Below are 24,704 nucleotides of genomic sequence, written 5' to 3' on the forward strand. Positions count from 1 at the left end.
GTAATATAGCAATAGCATTCATAAATTAATATAATACTCAACGAAATTACCAATTTAATATAATTTCAACATAAACAGTAAAACCCCTAATTGTTCCAAAACCTAGCTCACATGCACTTTTCTACAATTTCGTTCTCTCTTCCAGATCATCATTCTTACAAATTATTAGCATATTTATAATCCTCAACACATAATGAGATCATCAATTCCTCAAACAGAAATCATCCAATTTTTCGTAACCTATCTAACAAACACTTTTCTATAATTTTGTTCTCTCTCCCAGAGCATCATTTTTAAAAATTAATCTTATAATCATAGTCCTAGATACATACAGAATCACATAAGACCAATAATTCTACAAACAGAAATAATTATAAAATTTCTCATAATCCTAAGGGTTCTTCTTCTACCCAATTCTCTTATGTAACTCTACATATAAATAATTCCCTTTTCCCCCGTACCTGGATAAACAGCAGTTGAACTAAAACAGGGATCTCTTGGTCTCCTCCTCTAAGTGCCCGTTGGTCTTCAGAGAGAAGAAGAGGGAAAGAAGAGAGAACAGAAGAGAATAGAAAGAGAGAATGAGAGATGTGTGAAAATGAGAGGCGAGACCTCCTATTTATAAGAATCTGCCTCACCTAACTCGGAACGACCCGTTCCAAAAGTGGAACGGCCGTTCTGGACCCTCCAGAACTACCCAAAAATCTCAACTGGAATGACCCGTTCCAAAACCGGAACGGCTCGTTCTCAATCCCAGCAGAACGGCCCGTTCCAGTTTCAGAATGGCCCGTTCTCCAAACCAGAACGGCCCGTTCTCCAACCGGAACGGCCCGTTCTCAATTATGTTTTTAGGCAAATTCTTTATTCCGGAATGGCCCGTTTCACTTTTGAAACGGCCCGTTCCAGGCAACGAATTGGGCCCAAGGCCCATTGAAAATTGGGCTGTTACACTTTCATTCGTATGAATGCCAGCACTTCAAAAGATCATGTGTAAAGGGAAGTTCCTCTGCTTCTTTTCCCTTGAAGATGTTGTTGGCTCATACCTTGAGCCTTGACCTTTGGAAAAAAAGAACATTCCAAACTACAAAGGTCATCAATCTATTTCTCCTAGCACTAGAGGAGGCTCGACCGGATATGAGGATTATCATTACTCTGTCAACAAATTAAGAAGCAAAGCCTTCTCATGATCTCCCAAACTAGAATATCTCGACCAGGTTGAAGTGAAATTATTGAAGAAGGATGCCATGCTCAAAACAGAGTTGGACCCATTCAAAAAAAAATTTCAAAAGAAAATATGCAGAAGAATCGAAGAAAAAAAATTGAAAATAGACTGCTTCGTAAGAACATCGTTGGGGGGACGAAACAAAAAGAACTGCCTGAGCACGAGGAAATCATCACTCCCAACCGCATACGTCTTCTCCAAATCACCAATACCAACAAGGCTGAGCATTTTAGTAATCATCAAAGCAATGATGAAACTAAAAGCCTCATTTCATTGATGGTTGACTCTGATAGAGACAATAAGAGTGAAGAAGAACCTAAAAATCCAAGAAGAATTTTGAAAACTGTAGAATGACAAATGAGAAGACGTGTTTATGGAGATATCAATCAAGCATAAGTTTCTCTAGCTTATTGTCAAAATGTACTAAAAGTTCTTGTATGAAGAATGTTCTCTAAACAAACAAATCAATGAAAAAGATATTTATTGAATTTCTCAGTTATCTTTGCATCCTATTTTGCATTTCATGTAGATAATACGTCTTCCTTATAAATAATAAATAATAATAAAAAGGGAAATCTAATATGTGCACGTTAATCAAATAATGAAATCATTGGAAATCAAATACAAACCTGACACATTAAATCGAGATATAATTAACTTAAAACTAGTAATTGCACAAAAAGATGGGGCCCATAGCATGCCCAGATTGATGATTCAAACACTAAGACTTTCCCATTTGGAAGAGATAAGGCGGTGCCATGGACGTATAGAGTTTGTCAACAATGGACTCAATAAATATTACCAGGATAGGAGGAATGATTAGGAATGGACCAATTTTTGCTCCTAAGGAATAACAAGACAAACACTCCAAAAAGAAGAAGTCCATGGAAGAAAGGAAAAGAACTCAAAAGGAGGATAAACTATTCAAACATACAAAGTAGAGGGAATGGAGCTTCCTCATCAAGACAAATCCAAATTGAAGAAGCATCATGATCAAGGGCATTGCATGTTAAAAACTCGCTAGAACGAAAATTCGCAAAGGGTATCCTAGGCAAAAATTAGGGTGAAGAAAAAAATCAAAATTCCGATAGGATATGTCCTGTGCAAAAGTTAGGGATAAAAGAAAAATAAAAGAAGTAATGTTTGCTTGAGTTGAAAATCGAAAGGCAACTCGAGTATTCCCTCTAAGAAGCTAGACTCCATAAAGGTTTTACTCTGAACTTCACTATCATTCCCACCTATAATTTCCTCCTTGCAAAACCATGAATACGCTAAGACTAAGGTCGTACCCTCCACGCCTCATCAAAAGTTCCTCAAGGAAAAAGCCAAACAGTCTGCCATTACACAAAATCTTCCAAAATGTTGACATTCAAGCAAGTGGAAGGATGTTTCTAAAATAGTTGGACCAACCATGCCTCTCTAGGGGGCAACCTCTATCTATCTCTCTATATATGAATCACAAACTCAGGGCATGCCCGGGCCTTCAAGCTATGTTAAAAGTGCACCTGTAAATTGAAAGTACCATTTTTAATGCCATAACACTCTTTCTATTTCTCTTCAAATATTCACTATAGGCCTCATTTATTAACCCATAATAAACGAGACGTATTTTGTGATAGAGACATTACTTGGATAATAGCCTAACATACACAAAAAAAATGGAAAGGGTAACAAAGGAATAATCACATGGATCCAAACATGACTAGGGTTTAACAAAATCAAACTAAGAAGACATCCCACACTTCAAACAAACACTGCAAAAATGAAAGTCCGACAGGAAACCTACTAAGGGGGCTGCGCAAAAATTAGGACAAGGTTCAGGAGACCCATAAGAAAAAAAGGGTAACCTAGGAAAAAAATAAGGATCAAAAGAAAAATGTCCGCTAAGAAACACATTCCAAGTAACCTAGGAAAAAGTTAGGACACTAAAGCAGGAACCTAAGTCGAAAATCGAAAGGCAGCTCAGGGGGGATCATCTAACCAAAGCGCGACCCCAAGTCATCACTCAACTTTCCAAAAAGGCTAAAACACAATGATAACTTCCCTGTAACAAATATGTTTTATTAAATAACCCTAAATACTAAAGCCTACCTCAGCCAACCATTCTTCTGAAAACCCTTTTTTTGAAAAAAAAAATCTCTTTTGAAAAACCTCTTTTTTCTTTTCTTTTTTTTTTGTTGAAAAAAGTAGTCTACAAACATCATTTTATTTCTTTTCTCTTGACCCTTATGGAATTAGAACGGTACTGAAAAGATACACAAAAAATGCATAGTGAATATTCATAGAGGGGAGACTAAGACGTCCCTGAACGGAGTCTGGAGACTGTTGGTCCCAGTTTACTAGAATTTAGAAGGGGAGTTGAATAGATTCTATCATAACATAGATATCTAAAATACAACCTTTACTCAATTTGAATTAACAAAGAATAGAAGATTACAAGGTTTATTACCAACATATCAGAATATCAATGTTAATGTAGCGAAATAATCACTTGTAACTAAGGTTGATTTTATATTACCTTCTTTTTAATAAATTTCAATTACAAGAATAAAGATCAAAGTTGGTACTGCAATTGAAATTTCATATCTCAGAAATCTTTATATTCTTTAAACAAGATATTAGCAAGATTCTTTAAAGATAAGGGTAAAAAGATAAAGGACACATAAATTTATACTGGTTCAACCATCCACTTGGCCTATATCTAGTTTTCCTTGATTTAGCACCTCATTAAATCAAAGATCATTCACTATAATATTATTTACAAACACGTTGCACACACAATATTACAAGAATTCAAACAAACATCAATCTTGACACCCCAAGATTGAAACCAAACAAAATTTCTATACCCCACAGAAATTACTTGAGAAATCCTACTCAAGATTTCAACATCTCTTGTTGAGAAACCCTATCTCAAGAGATACACCTATCAAAATGAAAATACAAGTTTAAAGATTAGAAAGATATCACCTAATTTCGTGTAGATATTGATCTTTCACTCTTGAATACACTTCTTGAATTTCTTCTTTCAAAAATTCATGTTATATCTTTACACTTCTTGAAATTTCAGAAAAATTCTTTGATAAGCCTTCAATCTTGTTTCTGAAAGTAATCTTTTTCTCAAATGTTTTTCTTTCAAAATATTTTCAAAAAGTATTAAAATTTCTCTAAAAAGTTCTCTTTTTAATTTCAAAAAGATTGATTTTATAGAGTGCAAGACGTGATTTAGTTATAAAGAATAATAACAGAGGTAATTTATTACCTGATATGGTAATCTGTTACCAACTCTTTAAAATGAACCAGAAACACAAATATCAACAGGGTAATCGATTACGGGATATGGTAATTGATTATCCCGAGCTTTTTAAGATCCAAAATTGCCTTTTATTTTGTGGTAATCGATTATTTCTTGTGGTAATCGACTAACATGATGAAAACTTTGATTCTTTAGCCTTTTTTCAAACAAGAGAGTCTAGTTTAATCTATTACCAACTTTGGTAATCTGTTACCTCAAAGAGTACTTGAAAAACATTTTTCAGTAACAAACAAGGTAATGTATTAACTCAGAGGGCATTTGAATATCCTTTTCTAGTAACAGAGTTGGTTATCTATTACCCTAAATTGTAATTGATTAACAATGTTACCTTAAAAACTCTTGTTTGAATCAAGTCATATTTCTATGTTTAAACACTTGGTAGTAAATAACCCTTTTCAAGATAATCTATTACTTTATGTTTACTCATGGAAATACTAAAAAATCAAATTCTTGGTTTCTTAAAAAACTTGATTAGTTCTTGAATTAAGCATTCATCATCATCAATCATAAACAAACACACACAAGCCTATATCTATTACAATCAATACAATATCCTTTTGCATAGGCTCAAACACCATTTATACATTAACATCATCAAAACTAAAACTTCTTGAGGAGTTTTCAAGTCATCTCAATGATCTCCATCATCTCAACTAAAACGTTTAACTACACATTGATTAGATGAATAAGAAGCAATTAAAAACCTCGGGTTCAAAGGAATGCATCCCGGTAATAATAAAAAATGGCACGAACAAGAAAGGAATCATCAACATTAACCATAATGCATACAACTTAATTTCCTGACATTAAAATTTGAATTGCATTTTTAGGAATAAAACACAATCATAGACTACATTGCATGCATATGTTGTAGGGACATATGGAAGGATGTTAAATAATTTTTTTTAATAATAAAAAAATATAAAAATAATAATAAAAAAGGAAAATCCATTCCTATCTTGTGTTTTCATTACATCCATGCATTCTACTTACTATGGGTCAGAGGGAGTCATCAAGCCAAAACACTCGTAAGAAGATCAATAGCCAAGAAAGGCTTCAAGAGCCGAAGTTGTGTTAAAAGCAATCCTAAGTTACTCTATGTGGAACAGACCAAATAAGCAAACCTACAAGCATGAAGAGGCCATCGTGCCTTACTCTTCATCTGAATGAAGGATGATCTAAAAGAATGTCAAGACCGGGAATGGTTACAACCAAAGCCTGGAATGGCTTTCAAAAGAGTACTCACCACAGGCATCCAACATCCACATCAACCTCCACACCATACCAACACTATGGACAAACACTCCTAGTGTTCTAATAGTAACCAACCAATAAGAAAAATCCTCAACAAATAACCAGACATAAGCAAGATAGTCAAAGTTGGGGGGCATCAAAAGTACCCCTTCATCATGTCAATAGGCATCATTTTCCTTTTACCCATTAACACTCCATTCTAATAGCACATCAACAACAAAGCTTGCTAAGCCACAATCCACATAATTATCATACATTCCCATAACAAGCAAGGGACAAGGATTCCTACAACACCAACCCCACTATCAAGCTAGACATCTTAGGTCAATCAACCAGTTCAGCACTTACAAAACTTGCAAATAAACCAGGCAATTTTCCAGCCACATCAGCAAATACCACAAGAGCCTCCATTGCTTCATGTAGACACCCAATTTCGTTCGGGGCATACAAACAAGGAAATGGACCTCTGTTATGAAAAGAATTGAAGCTCCCAAGCATGCAAACAACAGGACAAGACATCAAAAGGCCTAAAGCCCAAATACATTGGTTTTAGTGGCCCAGAACGGGCTGTTCCAAAATCGAAATGGGTCGTTCCAAGCCACAAAAAAAGGCCTAAAAACCTAGTATGGAACGGGCCGTTCCAAAACCAGAACGGGCCGTTCCAAACCAAGCAAAAGGCCTAAAAATAATAGGCTGGAACGGGCCGTTTCTAAAGCCAGAACGGCCTGTTCCAAAATTGGAACAGGTCGTTCCAAGCTCCAAAAAAGGGTTAGAAAACCTTAACCGGAATGGGCTGTTCCTAAACTGGAACGGGCCGTTCCGAGATATTAAAATGGCCTAAAATCTCTTGTTTGGAACGCCCGTTCCAGTCTACCAAATTGTGTAATAATCTTATCTCTGGAACGGGTCGTTCCAGTTTCAGAACGGGTCGTTCCAGTTACAAAATTAACACATAACGGTCAGATCCAGAATGGGCCGTTCTGGACCCTTTCTGATGCCTATAAATAGACAGCTTGGGCACAGTTCTAAAGGCTCCCAAATTTCGTCCAAAACTCATAGAGCTCAAAATTTCTCTCTCTCTCTCTCTCCTATTGTATTTCTTGAGTTTTGTGAGGCTTATTATAGTGTAAAAGATTGCCACAAAGCACCTAAAATCTCCATATTTGAAGATTCAATAGAGCTCGTTCAAGAGGTATTTCAGTCAATCTTCTTCTCTCTCTTTTATTTCTTATCTTTGATAAACATTGTTATTATAAAAGCAATCATGTAGACATTTTAGGGTCAATTGTATAATTTAAATTTCAAGCATGTAAATAGTTATTAATAAAAGGGGATTTAATATTTATATTATTATTGTTTATAATGCTAACTTCATATAGGGTACCGATTAAGGGCGTTGTAAGGGTGTTTAATACCTTTCCTACATGTAACTGACCCCCGAACCCAATTCTGGTTATCAAGGCCATTATTGGACTTTTAAAAACCTTTTCTTTTTCTAATGTTTTGAGTAAAACATTGGTGGCGACTCCATGAACCTATTTTCAAAACCATTAATTAAGGATTAGTCTGATGTCCGGGCATTCCTTAATTGATGAGACTTTCAAAAGGATGTCTAAACCATTAGTCGCGAGATCAAAATTTTTTGAGTTGCGACAGATAGTGACTTTGCTGGGGACGTTTAAAGAGGGTCAGGCCCATTTATTTGATGAAGTTAATAAAATAAAAATATTAATTTAAATATTTTTCCCCTTTACTTTGTTTGTTTTATTTGTTTGGCTTTAATATTTGTTTGCCTGTTTAAATTCTGCATATGTTTGAAATAAATTGCACACAAACCTTCGCATACAACAGTTCCCCCTACACCCGAGGGCATGAGGGTATTAAACATAGGGAGTGGTTGACGTACGACCGGCCCAAGTTTGGCCTTGGAGCCTGCGAGCCTTGTCGGAAATCACACTCAAGGTGATAACCAATTACTCTAGCCCGAAATACTGCGACAGACCTTAGAGTTTGCCAGGTGACTGTGACAGAGGTACTAGGTCCCTATAATGGGGGCACCTTGGGGGCCTTAAGACCAATGAGATTAGAATTGTCCTATACAATGCACTTTTCTTGCAGGGACCACAAACCAAGGATTTAAACGTGACTGTTCGCGGGTGTATGTTGATTGAGCATGTGTGTGTGCATTTGTTTGCATTATTTGTTCTAATAAGAGTGGATTAATTTTTTAAAACAAGCAAACTGATAATAAAAACAAAAAAAAATAGAGAAATTTATACCCCTTTTGTACATTCTTAGGTCATCATATCATAGCATCATATAAGTAGTTTCCTTTCCAAAAAAATATATGTATAATACCTTTAAAAAATATATGTATATTCGTATCATGCATCATATCTCATAGTTAATCAAAACATGATAAAGTTTAGGCAAAAACAAAAATGGCATGCATTCTAGGTTAAGATTAGGTATTAGCAACATGTAGAGAAAGTTAAGAAAAGTGAATGCTCTAATATATGACAAAGTCCAAATCGATTTTATAAATAAAAAATACTATGGTTTGGCCTTTGCTTTGATATGTTAATACTGTCAAAATCTATTTGAGCATTCACAAATAAACAAATCAATGAGACTGATATTTATTATTCTTAACTTTCTCTTAATTCTGCATTGCATTCATTTAGAACATATCCTTCTTGAAAAAAAAAAAGAATAAATGAGAATAAAAAGAGAAATCAACCTATGTGCGTTAGTTGGAAGTACTAGAAAGTGAGCCATGTATAAAGAGTTTAGGACAAAGAAATTCACAATCATCAAGATGCTAACTCTTGCCCTAAAAGGATAAAGCCATGTCGTACAACCATAAAATCCAAGAAGAATAGAACTTGAGGAGGACAAACCCCTCAAAAACTGAGTCAAAATGAATAGAGCTTTCTTGAAAGATGATTTTAACAAGAGAGAAGCATTGCTTGTTAAGAAGCTGCTAGAATGAAAACTTGCAAAGGGCATTCTAGGCAAAAATAAAAAATAAAAAAAAATTGAAAGGCAATGTTTGTTCGAGCTGAAAATCGAGAGACCGCTTGAATGTTCCTCTTGAGAAGCAAGACTCCATGGAAAGATCTATCATCGCTTCTACCCCCTACTTCTTGGGAAAGGCTCAGGATATGGGTTGAAAATACCTTTACGAAAGAAGAAGCCAAAGGACCTCCCTCTACACGAGATCTTCTGAAGCGCCCTCCCTCTACACGAGATCTTTTGAAGCGCCACATCCATGCAAGTGGAGGACTAGCTCTACGGTTAGATGACGTAGGCCTCTCTAAGGGGCAACCTCCTTCTTTTTCTTTGTGTACGAATCACGAACTTGGGGCATGCTCGGGCCCTCAAGCTACATTAAATGGGCACGTGTAGATTGAAAATTTTAATTTAATGCCATACACTTTTCTACTTCATTTCTCTTATCCCTTTTATCTACTCTAAGCCTCGTCAACAAACCTTAAATGAACAAGTACATTTCAAATAAGGACGTCATTAGAAACAATGGCTTAATACGCAATAAAAAACACATAAAGATCAATCAAATTGGGCATGACTTGTGGATAAAAGTCCAAATGAAATCAGTGCAAGGGGCATCCCCCTTTAATGAAGGAATGAAAGATGATCACAAATGCTGCAAAGATAAAAGCCTGGCAGGAAACCCACTAAGGGGGCTGCGCAAAAATTAGGGCAAGGTCTGCTAGGAAACCCACAAACAAAAAGAGTAGCCTAAGCAAAAGTGAGGATCAAAGAAAAGAAAATGTCCGCTAGGGAACACATCTCAAGTAACCTAGGCAAAAGTTAGGACAAAGCAGCATCTCGAGCTGAAAACCGAAAGGCGGCTCAAGAAGATCATTTAATCAATATGCAATCCCAAGTCATCGGTTAAATAGGTAGCTTCGGCACAGTTCTGAGGGCTCCCAAATTTCGTCCAAAACTCCTTAGAGCTCGAAATTTCTCTCTCTCTCTCTCTCCTACTTTCTTGAGTTTTGTGAGGCTTATTGTAGTGTGAAAGGTTGCCACAAAGCACCTAAAATCTCCATATTTGAAGATTCAATAGATCTCGTTCAAGAAGTATTTCAGTCAATCTTCTTCTCTCTCTTTTATTTCTTATCTTTGATAAACATTGTTATAATAAAAGCAATCATGTAGACATTTTAGGGTCAATTGTATAATTTAAATTTCAAGCATGTAAATAGTTATTAATAAAAGGAGATTTAATATTTATATTATTATTGTTTATAATGCTAACTTCATCATATGGTACCGATTAAGGGCATTGTAGGGGTGTTTAATACCTTCCCTACATGTAACCGACCCCGAACCCAATTCTGGTTATCAAGGCCATTATTGGACTTTTAAAAACCTTTTCTTTTTCCAATGTTTTGAGTAAAACATTGGTGGAGACTCCATAAACCTATTTTCAAAATCATTAATTAAGGATTAGTCTGGTGTTCGGACATTCCTTAATTGATGAGACTTTCAAAAGGATGTCTAAACCATTAGTTGCAAGATCAAAAATTTTCAGGTTACAACACTCCACAAGACATCACTTCAACAAACACCATCCCAAACAACACTCCCATAGTACATCCACATGGATTCACCTCAACAATCAACAAATCACGCATCAAAAGGACAATCTTTCTACCCACTAGCATAAGGGCACTACCAACAAACTATCAACACCCCCACCTAAGAGAAAAGGCAATCAAAATACTCAACATCACAACAGGCAGCCTAGAAAAGCCAACACAACAATACTCAACATCACAACAAATGCTTGGAGAGGCATCATAATACTCACTCAGTAGGAGCATCACATGATTCCTACCAACCAATCAACCGATCAGAAAAATCCCTAAAAGATGCCTGGAGAGGCATCACAATACTCACACAGTAAGAACAATAGTAGAATCCCTGCAATAATGTCATCCCCCAATGGAAACACCTGAAGAGGCATAATAATACGCACACAGTAGGGGAATCACTAACATCCTGCTAATTTCAGCCCAAAGTGAGGGCATTGCAGACATTCCTTGTTCTTCAACCTCAAGGACATCCAACAAACATGAATTGAAGGACACTGTCGAGTTCCTCAAACTGAAAAATGAAATCAAGATTACTAGAGTACAATCTTGTCAAAGGTTACAACGTCCATCTTCACAAAGGACGTTGACATCTTATCTTTGTAGGCCTGGAGAGGCCACGTAAAAATACTCAACCTTGTAGGCCTAGAGAGGCCACGTAGAAATACTCAACCCTGTAGGCTTGGAGAGCCCGTGTAGAAATACTCAACTCTTGAGAGGCCGTGTAGAAATACTCAACTCTATAGACCTAGAGAGGTCGTGTAGAAATATTCAACTCTATAGACCTGGAGAGGTCGCGTAGAAATATTCAACTCTATAGGCCTAGAGAGGCCACGTAGAAACACTCAACTTTGTAGGCCCATAGAGGTCGCGTAAAAATACTCAACTTTGTAGGTTTGGAGAGGTCGTGCAAAAATACTCAAAAGGTCAGCTAGAGCCTCAATACCAGTCCCGCTCGGAGAGGCTAGAACAAGCAATACTTACTTTAGGTCGGCTGAAGCCTTAATATCAGTCCAACCTGGATAGGCTGAGCTTAGAATATACTTATACCTCAGCGAGCAATAAACAAGAAATAACACTAATCAAGAGACAAACAAAAGTAGCACATAGCATCTACGCTGAACTGGAAGCCTAGATGGTACAATCTATCATCCTTGTCACACAAAGGAGAACACAACTCAACACTCAGGTATTCCAAAGGGCAAGGATACAAGTAAACTTGTATACCTGAAGGAAACAATGTGGAAGTGCCTACAAGAGACAAAGAGAAAACTTAGACGAAATGTCTACATCTTTACTTGCCTTTGAAAAGTAATACATGGCTATTCAAAGAACAAGTAAAGAGGACCTCTATAGACACTTAATTTCGTCCAGGATGCTTATATCAAGAAGAAGACTAAGTAGACTAGTACATAGAACTTAGAAAGTCCAAACTGATGTGGATGGGCTTAGGATACACTAAAGCATCAAAAGGCATGAATGGTAGTTTTAATAGCCCAAAATAGGCCGTTTTGAAACCAGAAAGGGTTGTTCTGAACTACCAAAAAAGACTAGAAACCCTAGGTCAAAATGCCCTATTTTGACCCAGTTTGTTACATGTAAAATTCAAATTCAAAATGGGTCGTTCTGGTTTCAGAACGAGTCATTCCAATTTGAATTTTTGTTGTAATAGAATCCTCTAGAACGTCCCATTCCGACATCAAAACAGTCCATTCTGGTGGATTTTTGTGCCTATAAATATAAGCCTCATGCATAGTGTTGAGGGACCAAAAAATAGACGAAAAAGTTGTCTATTGAAGTCCTTATAGTTTGAATCTCTCTCTCTTTTTCTTATTCTCCTTGTATTTCTTGAGTTTTGTGAGGTAATTGTAGTGCGAAAGATTGCCAAAAAGTGCCTAGATTCTGCCATTGAAGATCCAATAAAGCTCGGTCAAGAGGTATTTCATAAAAAAATTTCCTTTAATCTATTATTCATGTCATACAACAATGTTAATCGATAAAAACAACTTGTAGGCATCTTAGGTGAGATCATGTAATTTTAAATTTAAAGGTAAATATTTTATTAATAAAAGAGGAGTAAATATTTGAATTATTATTCTACATTATGCTAATTTCATCATAGGGTATCAAGTTAGGATGTTGTAGGGTGCCTAACACCTTCCCTACACATAACTGAACCCTGAACCCAATTCTAGTTATGAAAGCCATTATTGAATTTTTGAAAACCTTTTATTTTTTCCAATGTTTTGAGGAAAATATTGGTGGCAACTCCTTCGAACCGTTTTCAAAACCATTAATTAAGGATCAGTTTGATTTCAGGCATTCTTTGATTGACAAGATTTTCAAAAGGAAGTTCCAACCATCTATGGATAAGATAGGAATTTTTTGGATTCTAACACTGGCTTGTGAGTATTCTTTCTAAGCCACTCTTGGCTTGTGAGTATTCTTTCTAAGCCACTCTTGGCTTGTGAGTATTCCTTTCTAAGCCATTCTTGGCTTGTGAGTATCCTTTCTAAGCCACTCCTAGCTTGTGAGTATTCTTTCTAAGCCACTCCTAGCTCGTGAGTATTCTTTCTAAGCCACTCATGGCTTGTGAAAGGGTTTCCTTAACCTAAAATGCCTCCCTTCTTAGGCGAAGATTGTCTTGTGAAGACATAGACATCCTGTCTGAAATGCCTCTATGTTGATGGGCGAGAAATCATCCTCTCAATATGGTAATTGTAACTAAGTTGTGTCACTTCTCCAGTCGAAAATTGGAGAGAGTAATTGATAATGCCTTGTTGAGCTCTACTGCCGGCTTGCTACTAGGCAGGAGTGTTGGGAAGCAATAAGGCACTTTCTTACAAGTGTTTAATTCATAGGATTGGGGATAAAAATTTTACAAAACACTTAAAAGAAATTTCTTAACACTAAGGTTACAAGGAGGACTAAGATTGTATATTAGACAATTTACTCAAACTTTGAGTTGAGAGCTTGAGAGTTCTAAGATTTAGAGAATTTTTCTAACTCTAATTCACGTAGATAAATCTTGTTTATATACTCAATTCAATCTCTTGTTGATATCCAAGAAGGTTTTTCTTTTAAGCATTATGTGTAGATTGCTTTCACGTATCCTAGTAAAGGTACAACCAATGCAACTTTATCTATAGTGCCACATGGACATTTGGGCACTATTTCCATTGTTGCATGCAGATTTGTTGTGCGCTTAATATTAGATGTAGACAAGCATATGAAATATCATTCTTTGTCTTATTCTAAAATAGGTAAAGGAAAAACCATTCTTACATACATGTTTTTCAACATCTAGATGCTTGTTTAACTCATGACCACTAAACAGTCTATTTTTGAAATACATGACTAGTCACCTTTCTTATGTTGACTTCATTCTTCATAACACTTTTTGGTGAAAACCTGAAGGAGAGACTTAATTGATGTAGCTTATCCTTCAATCTTCTTCCTAGATCTTTGACTTGTTGAAACTTCTTAAGCTTCAATGAGCTCTTCAAATGGAGTTGAAGAATTTATGATTCACCTTCAAAGGTGAAGAGTTTAATTCAAGTGACACCACTTCAAGGAAGAAGATAAACTACTTCAAATCTCACCACACTCTTAGGAAAAGGATGAGAGAATTGGAAGCAAACCGAAGAGAGAATTAAGATTTTGAGAGAGAGAAAGTAAGGGAGAAAAAACTCGACAATCTTAATAATATGCTCAAAAGTGAATACAAATGGTTCTAAACACCTATATAAAGAGCTTAAGTAGGAGACATAAATCCTCCAATCATAAACAAGATCTAGGAGACATGTAGGAGACATTTAGATCCTAAAGAGCCAATGAGCAAGTGCCAAGTGTTCTCTTGTCTCTAGGTGGTTGGAGAAGTAGTTTTAAGATAGAAGGAAGCCAAATGGATGGCCAAGGTGTCTCTTAGCTTGTCTTGGCTGAACCAAAAACCAAGGAATTAGTTTGCTTTGGTTAACCAACTGAAGGTTAAACCAAACCAAATCAATTCCTTGCGCCAAGAAAAGAAAAACAAGCCCAATATCACTTTTGGTTAGTTCCACACCTTTACTACTTCCACACCATCTAGAATGGCTATTGCCACTCCAATAGAATGACTATTTCCACACCAATTACTAAAACTCAAGAAAACTAAAAATGGTGACCATGAATACAAGGTCAAAAGGAATACATTTCAATAAGGAACATGTGTTTAAGTCCTAAAGGCATGACCTACAACAAGAAAGACATATAACCCTAAATACAAGGGTAAAATAACCTATACAATTAACTACTACATACAAAGGAATGGAAAACTATATAAAGCATATAAAATAGAAGACTAGGCACCTAGGAAGGAAACACATACTCTATGCTCATGTTAACCACAGGTCTAACAAACACATCTTCTTTAGTAGCTTCTTTGTGCCTCCTAACCATAGACCTTTCTAAAGGTCCTATGGTCTTCAAGGATGGTCTTCCATCACTTTGATTTATAAAAACTCCTATGATAAACTTTTAATGCCCATTGTTATCATCAAAACCTTTACAAGGGATACAAGACTTCCATGCCTTTGGTTCCAACAATAGGTAATGCCAAAAAATTTGTTAGAGTATTTTTTGATTATCTTGAACTCTTTTATTCTTTGTAATTCAACTTCCCTCATTTGATTCAAAACTTGGATGTCCTTTCATCTCCTACATACTATTCCTTTAGGTAATCTCAAATTGCTTTCGTGATTTTGAGAGTCATGATTCTAGTAAAGACAATTTGTAAGACACTAACAAACAAATGAGTCTTTGCCTTTTGTCTTCATGATTTTCCTTTTTACTTTGTGAATTTGCTTTTGGACCATGCAATGCAAGGATGCCATAACTTTCTTCTATGACTTCTCATAAATCTAAAGCTTCTATGTATGCCTCAATTCTCACAGCCTAAATTCAAAGTTTTGTCCATCAAATAGGAGGGAAAAATTATGAAAAAAATGTTTTGCTTCCATCTCCACTTGTCATAAGAACCTTGACTCTTGACACCACTAATGAGTTATTTTGTATTTATTTGTATTTTGTAGATTGTTGGATTGAGCATTTACCATTAAGCCAAGACCTATAGTTCATAGTTAGGACATAACTCTTTCTACTTAACCATAATAGCCCAAACGTCACATGTCTCGACTGTGACTTGACCCACTCAAGCCTTCACTGTGGGACAATTGATGCAACCCAACAAACAATCTCCCCCTCAGTAATTGCTCCTGCTGGGAATTGAACACGCTACCTTGGATTTGATACCAATTGTTAGATCGAATGTTTACCACTAAGTCAAAAGCTATAATTGATAGACAAGGTGCAACTCTTTCTGTTAACCATAGCAGCCCAAGCGCCACATGTCTCGATTGTGACTTGACCCACTCAGGCCTCTACCATGGGACAATTAATGCAACCCAACAAACATAGATATATTTTTTTCCAAGAGGGACATGATATAATTTTATTCATGGGCTCTCTATATAAAAAAATGTAATACAAAAATTGAAAGATTGACACCATATCATATTCTAAATAATAGGAAACAAATCTTAAAATAATTAAAATAAATAAAATCTAAATATTTGAAAAATAAATAATGTATTCCTATCAAAATTAAATGATTCCTACCTTCTTAAACTTAAAAATATTTAGGTATATTCCCAATATTTCATTTATGTATCACCATTGGAACTAGTTTTATCGAGCCTCTAACAATGAGATTGAAATTTCATTTACTGAACACCTTTGGTAGTGCTTTAAATAAGATCCAAAAGTGTCAATTATATTATCGTTTTCTGTGTAGAACCCAGGTTGGCTTGGATTTGGGAGTAACTTTTCACCATTCAACATTAAAACCACAGATGACATGTTTGGTCTATTTTCTGGATTTTGTTGTACGCATAGTAAACCCACATGAATAAATCTCAATATTTCATGTGGAGTGGCTGGATCATCTAATATGTCATCTATTAACTCCATTGGCCTTTCTTCAATCCATAGCCTCCATGCCTAAAATAATATGAAAGTCATAAAATGAGTGACTTCATTCCATACTAAAAATTTCAATACTGACACATTGTTATAAGCAGAAAAAATGATTTTTGGACACCCAAAATCCTAGGTGACACCTTGGAAGAAAGATGAAAGAGAAAAAATGTAGGCATGATATAGGTGACATGTTGTGATAGAAAAAGAAAGGTATAAAGAAATGATGGTTGTTAATGAGATGTTTGAAAAATCAAAGTATCTAAAAATCATTACTCAAAAGATAATTGAGAGTTTCAATGGATGACAAAACTTAAAAGTAGGCTAAATACTATACATCAAATATGAGTAGGCGACTTTCTTTTAAGGATTTGTTTTAATAAACTTCTCCAAAAGTACTTTCAAGAAAGAAAAATAAGAAGGCAAAATGAAATAAGTTTCTCCATAAGCTAAAATTAGCTTATATAGAAACTAATTTGTAGAAGTTCTTTTTTATTAACTTCTCTAAAATTTTATTTTTAACTTATCATACTTGAAACAATTTTTAGCATGGAAAAACTTATTTTAATTTTCCTTCATATTTTTTTTATAGTAAGTACTTCTAGAAAAATTTATTCAAACAAACTCAAAAGGAAATATGAGAATTACAAAGATTATGAGAAGAATAAAAACATAGCATGATTTAAAAGTGGTTTACGGATGAAATATTGATTAAAGTATCATGCTTTTGTGTCCAAAACATTTTAGGTGGATTTTTTTGGTCGTAGGGTAACGGTTGCATGCGTGAGGATTACTTTCAACTATTCTATAGTTTAGTTATATTAATTATGCATTAATAAATTTTCATTTTAAATATCTCAATTCCCTTGGGATTTATTGAGGCACAAACAAATAACAACAAGAAAACTAAGGGGCGAGAAATAATGTATCAAAAGATATACAAATATATTTTCAACTTTAAACTTACATGGCCTAGAAGGTTAAGTTGATGATGGTGAGGGTCACGAAATCCACGATTTTTTCTTCCACTAATTATCTCAATAACAATTACACCAAAACTGAAAACATCAGATTTAGTTGAGAAAGATCCATGCATTGCATATTCTGGAGGCATATAGCCACTGCAAAACAATATCGAAGTAAGGGAAATTGGTTGTAGCAATCTAGGCATGTAACATAGTTAAAAAAAAATGTTTTCTTACTATGTTCCCATCACTCTATTTGTATTTGCCTCAGCTTGATCTCCTCCAAACGCTCTTGCTAACCCAAAATCTGATATCTTTGGAATCATGTTGTTATCAAGAAGAATATTACTTGTTTTGAGATCTCTATGTATGATTCTTAGTCTAGAATCTTGATGAAGATACATAAGTCCTCGAGCAATTCCCTCAATAATTTCCAAACGCTTAGTCCAATCCAATAATTTAGCTCGCATTGTATCTAACAAATTTTTTAAAGTTAGCATGGAAACTACATGATGGCTAGAAAATAATTAAAGCAATGAATCTAATGGGTGTTAAGATCAAACCAAAGATAAAGTAATTCAAGCTTCTGTTGGGCATGAATTCGTATATCAACAACTTTTCTTCAAGTTGAATAGAACAACCAAGAAGTTTTACAAGATTACGGTGTTGAAGTGTTGCCAACAACTTTACTTCATTTTTGAACTCCTCAATTCCTTGTCTTGAAGTTTTAGAAAGCCTCTTGACTGCAATCTCTTGTCCATCTAGCAATGTGCCCTAGCAATAATTTTGGAAATTTTGGTAATTGGCAAAGAATATGAATACTTAGGTAACCATGGCCTATATGAATAAAATTGACTACCTACCTTATATACCGTTCCAAAACCACCTTCTCCTATCTTGTTTATGTTAGAAAAGTGATTTGTGGCAATATCAATGGTTGAAAAATCAAATATTGTTGGTAAGTTATCGTCTTCCTTCTCCATCATGTGCTTCCAGCGAATCACTGCTTTAACAACTCCTACTGTTGTAGGGACATGAATTGCTTAGAATTAACACTATTAGTGGTTATAATGTCAACTAAATAAAGGGACATAGATGAAACAGAAAACAAACATGAGAAATGAAGAATACTTCGTTCATTTTAATATTACTCTATTTTCATTATAATATAAGACTATTTGAGTATATCATTAAGAGTTAAAATATACAAATATATTTTTCACCTGGCTTGGGTACTAGCTTCATCCTCTTTCTAAATTTTGAAGTGGCACACACAAGAATTGTTAGTCCTGTTATGAATGTAACAAGTCCTGCTAGAATCCCTGCAAGCTTCTTTCTATTCAAGTTCCTTTTATTCCTTCTGAGATCTGAGGATTGAAATTAATTAATGTCAATCAACAAGTAGCTGGATGCTAACAATTCAGGGGAAAGAGAAAAAGGGAAAATGCATGTTATACAGAACAACTCGTAGAAGCTTATTTGCAATTGATTATTGGGTATTGTATACTGATGGTAGCAGCAGAATCTAGCATGTTATAACTTCATCAAGTCATTTGTTGAATGGAATTTACAAAATCTATGGAATGGAATGAAGTTATGATTCCAATCTTTAGATACTTTATAACAGAATGAAATGGAATGGACAAAACAAAACTTCCATCTCTACTCCAAATCTGGCTTAAAAAAAAAAGAGAGAGAGAAAGGTTTTGGATGAATTGAAAAAGAATACATTATACAGCATAACCTTAATATTCCCTTTCATTTCACTTCGTTTCTTTATTTTTTTATCAATCCAATAGGAATGCAAACGACACTTTCTCTTTCTTATTGACTCAAATTCATTGAAAATCATAAATTTTGCAAGACATGTCTCATTCAATGAATCTATTTCTTTGTCAGAAAAAGTGTCGTTAGCATTTTTCAAAAAAAAAAAAATGATATATGTTTACTATATCTGACATGATAAAAGATGGAATTGGAAGAGTAAATACCCAGATCAGAAAAGGCTAGTCGTATATAAATTTCTTGTCCACGGTCTGGCACAGTTCTCAAGTCCACAATGTTACCAAACCAAAGCAAGCAGCCACTCCCACCATCTCTGATATCTAAATTTGCATATGCAGTACAAGAGCAGTTTCTCAAACACAATCTCTTACATTCCTCAAGGCTCAAGCTCTTGTTAAACCACGAAGAAGACGCGTCTGGCAACTTCATTCCTGTGTACTTCTCAAACCCATCTCCATTATCACAACTTAATTTCGTTCTTCTCACACACCCACCAGACCAATCTTGGGAACCCCACTTTTCTTTAAACTTTGGTATGAAACCTTGCAAGCATTCACATACTGGAAGATTATCAATATTGCAGTTAGAATTGACACCACAGCTTGCATAATATTCACACTGGTCTTTAGGCTGAGTGTTTACAGTATCCCAAGCTTGTCTTTGGTTTGACCATTGGAAACGGCCTGTGCCTCCTGTTGGATTGATCCTCAGCACTGTTCTAGTAGGCGTTGAGCTTTTCAATGTCTCGTATCCAAAAGAAACTTCTTTGTCACTGAACTCTAAAGAGAAATTCAAAATTTTACGCATTCTGTCCCATGAAACTCCACTGAAGAGATAGCCATTCCACGGCCCCGAACTGTACAAAACTTTTGCTCCTTGTTTAGTAACTAGTTGAGGAAAGCCACTTGCATCGATTCCACATGAAAAATCACCTTCAGCAGGATCATCATCGTTTCTCCAAGACGTGAGATATGTATATGGACCAGTGACAAAGTTGCTCTTCAGTTTCATTCCCGCGAGCATGGTGTCACCAGGATGATCAAAGCTTTGCCACAAGAGGTTCGTCTCAGCATCTTTCATGACAAGGTTTCCTGAATCTGAAAGCTGCACAACTGGTTTCAGTTTCTCTGCGTTTCTTGATGAGTTTGAGGACCAGATTATGCCTTTGGAGCCATCAAGAATCTCAAGGTTTCCCTGATGAGTGAGTTTCAGAACTGCTGTTGATGAGTTTTGTACTGGGATATTCCTGTTGGCAACCCACACAATAGTCCTGGGTGATATGGTCTTGTACCATATACCAAAATAACCACTTGTTGAGTTTCCAAGGTTGAAAAATCCTGCTTCAAAGATTCCTGCTGCAGAAACCAGGGTCTCGTAATATTGGATGGAGCGATTTGGAGTAATAGTATCTGTGAGTTGATTGGAGAAAGTGGGTATGATGCAAAAGAAAATAGTGAACATCATATGCAAGAGCACCTTTTGGATCTCCATTGTGTTTCTGTGGGTTTGCTTTGGTTACTGGTATCATGTCTATTTAATCAAATCTTAAATTAAATTCAAATTCGTTTGTAACACTTCAGATTTGACGTCTAATTCATCACATTTCACACGGTGATATTTTATAGAAATATTTCTTGTAAATTAGAATCATTCACTTATAGAAATTGTCCATGTAACTCTTTTTAAGATCTTCGGTCATCTTTTAGAATTAATAATTGTCTTCACAAATCAATATAAAAAATTTTATAGTGTATTTTGTTTTTATTCGCAAGTTTTTTGAAAAATTTTACAGAAGGTCATCATCCCTAAACTGGTTCACACTTGACTAAAACTTTAAATGAAGCTACTAAAAAAATAAATACATTTTATTAGTATCGATAATATAAATTAATTCTTTTAACTTATCATCGAGTGGATCTTTGAATCTCTCTTATTTTGACGTATCTAGATTGTTACACGTTTCGTCTGTCAACTCTTCATGTCCATTTCATATCGATTCAAAATTCATTCTGAAAAACTTGCAGCTAGTATTTCTAATTTACACGAAGTTTGATGTGTTGGTAGGGGGTCAAGACCAGAAGTTAACCGGAGGAAGAAACTCATCATTAGTGACTAAAAAAATAGAGATGTTGGCATTAATTTAAAGCTTGGTTATTGTAGGGACCGATAGTCCACCTGTTCCTCCACTATAGTATGATATTATCCGCTTTGGGCTAGGCCCGCACGGTTTTGTTTTTGGGCTCCTTCCCAAAAGGCCTCATACTATGTAGAATGGTGGACACTTATAAACTAGCCAATGTTCCTTCATTTTACCGACTTGGGATGAATCCCAACAGTTATCATTTCATATACACATTAATTTTGAAAAACTTGGCTTCGTCATTGCTTACAACTTCCCGCAACTTCTTTGTATTTTGTCAAAAAATTTATTATCCAAGAAGTCAAAAGAGAGGAAGAGATCGTGGGAAGTGAGAGGGAAGGAGAAAGGGTGAAGATAGAGAGGAGAGAGGAGAGATGAGAGAAGAAAAAAGAGAGATATACAGAAGACAAGAGTCAGGAAGCATGAAGAATTTCAAAGGAAGGAAACAACACCTTACGAACTTTTCAAAGGAAAAAAAAAAAAACACTAAAGCATGAAGAAAAATGTTTTCTATTTTAATTTATTGCTTTCATTCTCTAAAACTAGTTGTTTTTATATTATATTTTTAAGATTTAGAAAACTTGTATGGTTGTACTTCTTGTTTTTAGTCCATAAAATGAAAATATTAAAAACGTGTTTGATTTAATTATTTTAACGAAAATTCTTAAAATTCATTTTATATAAAATTCACATATAAATTTTCAACAATAAAATGTATTCAAAATATAGGATAATTAGATATATACTTTTAAAATTATAATAATCTACAAAAATCTATGATTTATTTATGAAAGTTAAACTCCTAAAAAAAGAAAAATCCACGCCACATAGTCAATCGTAGATGACCACGATCCAAATAAATTTGAAAACCCAATGAATCTGATCCCAAAAATTTAAAATCGGTTCAGATTAAATCGAAGAGATGAAAATTCAATAATTTAATTTGGATTAGATTATAGATTTTAATGTTTAAAAATGTAAAAATCGATCGATTATTATATATTGCTTTTTCTACACATTTATAAAGATTTAGAATTCATCACAAAAAGAAAGTTTAGAGTTTGGATTGAAAGTTCAACCAAATTTTTTACTCATTCAACAGATATTTATATTTCTATACTCTATTTTCGTTTCATTTTTTCTTTTTGCAGTTAAAGTTTAAGTGTAAAGCTACATGAAAATAAATATATAACAATGATTTAATTTTTTCAACTTTTAGTCTTTAATTTTTATTTTTTGATTAAACATAATTTAATCCCTACACATGATGTGGATTCTCAATTTGTTGGTCCCTATGTGTAAAAATTTATTAAATTGGTTTCTATACATGTAAATGTTACTAGTTTTATCTTTGAAACCGTTAGCACTCTTACATATTTTTAATTTAGTCTTTTATATATGTAGTGTATGATCTATGCATAATTAGCACATTTTTAATTTGATCATCTATATGTAAAGACCAAATTAAGAATGTATTAAATGTGTTGGAACCAATTAAGGGTGTCTTACTTGTACAAAAATTAAATTAGTAATATGTAATGGAATTAATGGTATTATGACCAAGTCAGAGACATTTTACGGTTATAAAGATTGATTTAATAAGTTTTTATGTATAGAGACCGAATCGAGAATCTTTGACATATATAAAGATTAAATTATATATATTTAACCTTATTTTTTAAATGCTAAATACTAGGATCCAAACCAATATAATATACATTGGTTTAGTTATGGTTACAAATTCCTTTAGAAAAATCCAATTTAAATAAGTTTATTAAATTTAATCATAACAAATAAAAAATAATATAAATTTAATGAATATTGCTAGAATTTATCATATTATATGTGATTTTTTGTAATACCTTATTTTTAAAAAAATAATAATATTATTAATATTATATTCTCTCTTATATTTTTGTGGTTAGAAATATTTAATTATTATTATTAAAGGAAAAATTATTTTTTATTATTATGTATTTTTTAAATTTATTTGAGAAAAAGGAGAAGCTTGTAAGGAAGGGTAATGAGTTGGGTTGACCCGGTCCAAGAGAATGTCAAGAAGGGTTAGCAGATTAACCCTCATTACTCTCATTTGAGATTTTTTGTGGCAACTCTTTTATTTATTTATTTTTCTTTTCGACACTAAAAGAATGACAATTCTTCATTTTTAAAAATATTTACAAAGAAATTATTTTCTAATTTTTAATCACTACTAGAATTTCTCTCATTACATGCGAATTTTTCTACAAATTTTTCATAAATTTTTCTGCGGGTAATACCTTCGTGGATAATATGTTTTTGTGAATTTTAAAATTTGCAAGAAATTTTCCTGCGAAAAAAATTCGCAGGAAAGTTTCCTGCAAAAAAAAAAAATTCGTGGGAAAGTTTCCTGCAAAAAAAAGTTCGCAAGAAAGTTTCCTGCAAATTTTTTCGCAATAAATTCTGCAGGAATATTTTTTATGAAAAAAAAAATTAAAGAAATTACTATAAATCTTATCAATAATTCTTCAACTTTCAAATGCTCACAATGAATTCATCCGAAACATTTGTTTCCATGTCTCCAACATGTGATACATAATCTTTTAAATTCCAAGATCGTAGATTATAAGCCTAATACTTAACTATACAAATCAAATTGTAAGATAAGTGTTGCCCCAACTTATATACTTTTTAATTATTTTATTTTTAATCGATGTGTGACTTGAAGCTTTTTTAAAATATTAAACTTATAAATTTAAATATTTTTTTTATTTTTCCTGCAGATTAAAATTGAAGGAAAATCTGCAGGAAAAACTACCTGCAAAATTTTTCTACCATTTAGTAAACATTACTTGCGAATTTATTTTTGCAAGAAAATCTGCAAGAAACAAAATAAAATTCTTACAATATTTTCTGCAAATTTACCATGGAAAAAAATTTATATGATCATTAAAATTATAGCAAAATTTGCAAAAATTTCTTGTAGATTATTCATAAAAAAATTTGTAGAAAATATCTGTAAATTATTTTTCGCAAATAAATTTGTAAAAAAAAATTGTAAAATTATTATTGCAAGAAAATTCGCAAAAAAATTCTGCGAATATATTTTTGCAGGAAAATTCGCAGGAAAATGACACTTTTCTAGTAGTAAATCCAACATATTTTCAGCCTCATTTCCTGTTATCTTTGAAAATGAAAACAAAAATATACTCAAAGTAAACAAGCCCAAATATGTCTCATTTCAAAGTTTTTGGTTGCAAATATTTTTTTTAAAAAATGGAAAAATAAAATCTCTTCACAAGTTACTTCATAGGTGATGAAGCATTTTTCTTAAGATATATACATTGAATAGTAAAACATATAAAGTTTATAAGTGGAAAACATTAGTTATTTGATGTTTCTCTTAATG

At 33.9% G+C, this 24,704-nt stretch overlaps 1 protein-coding gene across 1 annotated transcript; it reads right to left on the bottom strand.

Annotated features, from left to right (window-relative positions):
- Positions 1-15,317: 15,317 nt before the first annotated feature.
- Positions 15,318-21,343, bottom strand: LOC109806604 (G-type lectin S-receptor-like serine/threonine-protein kinase At4g27290). Its single transcript, XM_083065853.1, has 7 exons — positions 19,383-21,343; positions 18,615-18,758; positions 18,255-18,412; positions 17,955-18,165; positions 17,629-17,866; positions 17,394-17,547; positions 15,318-16,450 (listed from the first exon to the last, which is right to left on the bottom strand). The coding sequence occupies exons 1-7, from the start codon at positions 20,665-20,667 to the stop codon at positions 16,139-16,141; spliced, it is 2,502 nt and encodes an 833-aa protein (XP_082921979.1). The 5' UTR covers positions 20,668-21,343; the 3' UTR covers positions 15,318-16,138.
- Between the last annotated feature and the right edge of the window lie 3,361 nt (positions 21,344-24,704).

Source organism: Cajanus cajan, chromosome 10 (genome assembly GCF_000230855.2).
Source record: "Cajanus cajan strain Asha chromosome 10, NIPB_CcT2T_4, whole genome shotgun sequence".
In the NCBI taxonomy this organism is placed as follows: Eukaryota; Viridiplantae; Streptophyta; class Magnoliopsida; order Fabales; family Fabaceae; genus Cajanus; species Cajanus cajan.

Coding starts and splice junctions, on each gene's coding strand:
- LOC109806604 (XM_083065853.1), bottom strand. CDS start 20,667: ATGGAGATCCAAAAGGTGCTCTTGCATATGATGTTCACTATTTTCTTT. Junction 17,867..17,954: donor CTTGAATTACTTTATCTTTG/GTTTGATCTTAA, acceptor AAAATTTGTTAG/ATACAATGCGAGCTAAATTA. Junction 17,548..17,628: donor AATAGAGTGATGGGAACATA/GTAAGAAAACAT, acceptor ATTGTTTTGCAG/TGGCTATATGCCTCCAGAAT.